The 4,905-nt window shown below is 33.7% G+C and overlaps 1 protein-coding gene across 1 annotated transcript; it reads right to left on the bottom strand.

The window, feature by feature from the left end:
* Nucleotides 1-2,236: 2,236 nt before the first annotated feature.
* LOC109339409 (uncharacterized protein At4g06744-like) lies at nt 2,237-3,868 on the bottom strand (the record flags this gene model as incomplete). The annotated part of the gene is made up of 2 exons (XM_019576837.1): nt 2,237-2,870; nt 3,787-3,868. Coding segments are annotated over 2 exons (677 nt in total), but the record flags the coding sequence as incomplete, so codon positions are not given.
* Between the last annotated feature and the right edge of the window lie 1,037 nt (nt 3,869-4,905).

Genomic DNA, 4,905 nt, shown 5'->3' with positions numbered 1-4,905 from the left:
AATGCTTTAACTGGTATACCTGGATCTTCGGATACTAATTAAAAATATAGTTTGTGATGAATGATGAGTTCAATTTCATGTGATCTTGGGAAATATTACTGGATACACAAGTATGTCTTCCACTAATTTTTCTAATCTCCCAAATATCACGCTTCGCATTTTTTTATGCCTGAATTCTCCATTCACATCCAGCACCAAAATATACATTTTGCAACATATTTATCTGGCCTAGACTCTTCCACGTGGTAATCAACAATATTCCTCATATGAAATTGTTTTACAGCATTTATTGTTGCTTCTTTTGATTGAAATTGTATGCCAACAAACTGATCATTATCAATATCATTACTTACATTACTACTTCTATATGGAAAATCTTGCCCAGACTGATAACCAATGTCAAGGAAAAAAGATGAAGGAGTAGCATATGTTATGCTAACTAGTTCACTAGTGGCAATCTGAACATCGTCATCATTATCATCACCGCCACATAGCTCAATGTCCTCCTCATCACTAAAATCGCTAAAAATATCCCTAATAATGATCATCTACATGTAAGCATATTGTAACAATAAATAACAAATCAATAAAGAAAATGGAATTAAAAACAAAAACAATAAATTTAATTACCTTATATAATGATTCTTCCTAGATTAGGAATCATTCTTCTTAGATGATTATGAATTACTCTTCTTACATAATGAATTACTCTACATTTTTTCTTATTTTTTCTTTCTTCGGTGTGATTTGGAGTGGGGTAGAGGATGTATACATGGTGTTGGGATCTCGTGAGCTGCATGCACAACACATGATGTGTGGCATGGTGTAAGGATCTCGTGTCTGTCATGCATGACTTCCTAGGGGAATCGCATTGTAGGTCTACGACTTCCCCAAAATTGCGGATATCATCCACGAGTCCCTAAAAAGTTACAATAATTCCGTAAATATTTTAAAACTTACACCAAATGTATGATAGTGTAGTCAAACTACACTATCCACGTAATTTTTCTGTTTCTTGCAAGTGTGTGAAAAAATGAAACTAAGAGAGTAAAAGAACTTGTGCAGTTTCCTACAAAAGAAAATTGTGTTGTTTTATCTACATTGTTTTTTCTTCTTTATTTGTTACACATATATACAAAAAAAATTTGTGATAAATAAATTCTTAGTTTTAGAGTGTTATATTTTTTATTCAATTGGTTCAAAGAGTTAAAGATAAAGATTAATCTCCGATGTGGATACATACATAGAGTCTTCATAATTTTGAATAATAACTTTAAAGATTCAGAAACTACAAACGGATACACATTTTATATGCAATTTTTTGTTATATATAATTTTAGACAACAATAAATCAATGTTAAGAACACCATAAAATTAGTTTCAGAATCAACACAATATAAGATCCTATATCTAAAGGAGAGTATCTTGTGGGCGACTCACCCACCATGGTGCTAAACTAGCATGTTAGCTTGTGCAGAAGGTGACTCAATTACCAAGCTGCTAATGTACCCGCCAATTTTGAAGCACTCAAACTTAGATGAATGACAAAGCTTGATTTCAAATGAGTTGCCATTTCAAAATCTTTGAATTATGTCCACCTTTGAATACCTCAAAGCTTGCATTTGAACTAATTCTTTCATATTCAATCACTCAATCTAACAAATCCAAATCTCTATATTTATAAGGATTTAAAACTTAAATAAACTTTTCTTTAACCCCTTACCAAAAAAATACATTTTAGTTATACAAATGTGCCATGAAATCAAATATATCATATTAGATTCTTTTTTTTTGTTGGGAAAAGGTGACAAAGCACCCCATATATATATATATATATATATATATATATATACTTAAGAAATAAGAAAGATTACATGTTAGTGAATCTATAGGAAGGAAGACCCAATCTATTCCTAGATAATTTATCAAAGAGAAAAGTTGGAGAAGAATTCCACCACGTCAGAACCTTGGATGAAATTGCAAAGTTTGCAAGTTTGTCTGCACATGGATTGTCTTCTCTATAGATATGTGTAACTATAATTCATTGTGCACATTAAACCTTGCAGCTTCTCCATTTTGTAAGCAGCTTCGGGCATTCATGTTTCCCTTGAAAATCTCCACCACCACGTAGAATCACATTCCAGCCAAATGTTTCTCCAACCTTTGTTATGAGCAATTTCCATTGCCATAATAGCATCCTTGAGTTCCACAAAGTGGGCATCATGGATCCCAAATTTAAGTACACATAATCATGGATCATGTCTTAAACTCTTAATCACAGTCTCAACCTATGTGGTTTAAGAGACTTGTAAGTTACAGGAGCAGGAGCTGTTGTCTCAGAAACAAAGGAAGTACTCTGCCCGCAGTACTCTTTACAAGGGATATAACTCAAATACTTCTCATTAGGGCAAGGTTTAACCTTGCATGACAACTGATAGCACTCTTCATAAGATCTCTGATTTGGAAACCCAGGGATGCAATTATTTTTCACGTCCAAAACATTAGACTTTATAAGCTTCCTACATTCTGGTCCAACCTCAGTAAAATAGTTGTCTGACAAAGACAAGTTCCCATTGTTGCAAAGGCCAGGTAACTGGGACAGAATCTCTGGAACTGGACCATAAAACTTGTTCAGTGCCAAATTAAGATACCGAATCTTCTTCAAGCAACCAAAAGAGAGTGGGATTGGTCCAGTTAAGTAGTTTTTGCTTACATCAATGACTGTAGCTTTTTTGAGGTACCCAATTTCGTATGGCAAGCACCCTTCAAATTTGTTCCCTAAGAAAAGCACTTCAGTGAGAGTTTTAGATGCATTGCCAATACTCTTTGGGATTGAATCTGTGAATAGGTTGTTGGCAAAAGTGACGTACCTGCAGCCACACGTCAATTAAACATTCAGGGAGCCAAAGATATATATGTATATACCCATTTTTTTATAATTAAATAGCTACAACCTTGCCGTAGTCATATTACTAATTCAAATAATTGTATTTATCATTTAATTTTATTCTTCATCATTAAAATTAAATAAAAAACTAATTGATATCATAAATATATATAAAAGTAATTGCAAAGCTAGATTTTCTAAGTTTTTTTTCATTTTGGTGTGTTTTAACCTTTTCCATTTCATCTTCTTAACTTTAATGGTAGCAACTCAATAAAACCTTTGATTATAAGTCTTAGAGGTATAGTTTGAGTAGCAGGATGATCCTTTAAGAGGAATAAATTATTACATGAATATTTATAATTGAAAGGTAACATAGGCAATAAATTCATTGGTCAAAAGAGGTCATATATGAAGGTTGTGGTGTTATATTAAAAAACTTCGGTCTTGTCATGCCATTCTTATAAAATCAAGAATTTATTGAATGTGTTATTCTTTAAACTTAAATACTCTTGTAGTTTTTTATTCCTCTTAGAGGGAGTCTCTCAGCTCCCACGACTCGAACCCATAAGCCAAAAGGTTTATACCCAAAGATTTCATTGAGTCATTACTTCCGTTTTTTTCACAGTTATCATCATTCTCAACCTAAAGTGGTAATTAAGATTTTGTGATATTGATTTCCAAATGAACATTCCTCTATTATTAATTTTTTTTTAAATTGTACTATTAAATAATGACTTAAAATCCCAAAAAGTTTATATGAAGAGACAACTTGAAATAAAAATAACTTATAAGATCTATTGAAAAACACTTATAAGATTATTGAAAACAGAAAGTTACTTTTGCTGCTCAATCTAATAGTCTTTCCTAACTAATTTTATAGTATATCCATGCTCGAGTACCTGGCAGGGGTGGACCCAAAATTATCAGACATTGACGGAGGGTTATGTTGGAACAAGGGAAGTGATTGTTGTGCAACGTTGGCTACAAACAATCAAATAAATTAATAGAATAAATAGAAGATAAGAAACAAGAGAATTTGGTAACGAGGTTCGGCCAATTGTGCCTACATCCCCAGGAGCACTAAGCGGCTACTAAGATATTATTAGAGAATAATGATTACAAACTCTAACAGGCTCATGGGTCCACCTGCCCATGGGGTGTTTCTATTCAGTAGATGCTTATATCTGGTGCACATTACAACAAAAGACTTGAGTCCAATATATAACATCGATATTCTACTATATTCTAATGTTATGCAATGTGGGACTTCACAATAACATAATTTAAGCATCTCCAACAATCTTCACCTTGATTGAAATAGACGAATATCTCGCTCCTTAGGAAATCTACACAAGAACTTTCACCTTATCGAATATATGACTCCACCTTGTTCAAGTCTGATTCTTTTTAACTGCTCCCCTACAACATAGACTTTCTGAGTATCCTTAACAACGTTACCAAGAGCCTAGCTCTCCAAAGTTGTAGTGGAGCTTCCCGTATCGCCATCTAATGGAACATGTTGTCTAGCCACATATTGTTAGGAAGTCTTTCGATATATGGAACCTCTACACAAAAAATTACCAACAATCATCCTCTTCAATACTTAGTCACATTAAACCTTGGAGCTTCTGATATGAACCTACCAAGGCCCATCAATGAGGAGGAGCTTAGTAGGCTAGCAGGGCCCATGACCCGATCCAAAACTAAGAAGGCACACCAAGCTCTCAACCAATTAGTAGGAGAAGTGGCAGAATCAACAAGGCCCAACAAGGAAGTCAAGCCCATACATTGCATTATTTACATAGAACTCACCCAAGTTGACCATGGCCAAGGAGGAACTATATGAGGCGTGTGGGAGTTCTAATTAATAAAATGGAGATCATCATCTCCACATGCAGTCTAGGAGCTATTTTATTTCCTTATTTCAAAGAACAATTAATAATTTTCCTTTAAGCTTTAAGTAGCCAAAGTGGTAGTTGTAATAAGTGGCATTAAGACATATGTAATACAGGTACAAA

This window comes from Lupinus angustifolius, unplaced genomic scaffold (genome assembly GCF_001865875.1).
Source record: "Lupinus angustifolius cultivar Tanjil unplaced genomic scaffold, LupAngTanjil_v1.0 Scaffold_75_24, whole genome shotgun sequence".
In the NCBI taxonomy this organism is placed as follows: domain Eukaryota; kingdom Viridiplantae; phylum Streptophyta; class Magnoliopsida; order Fabales; family Fabaceae; genus Lupinus; species Lupinus angustifolius.
The sequence above is the reverse complement of the archived record's forward strand: the minus strand, read 5'-3'. Positions and strand labels throughout refer to the sequence as shown.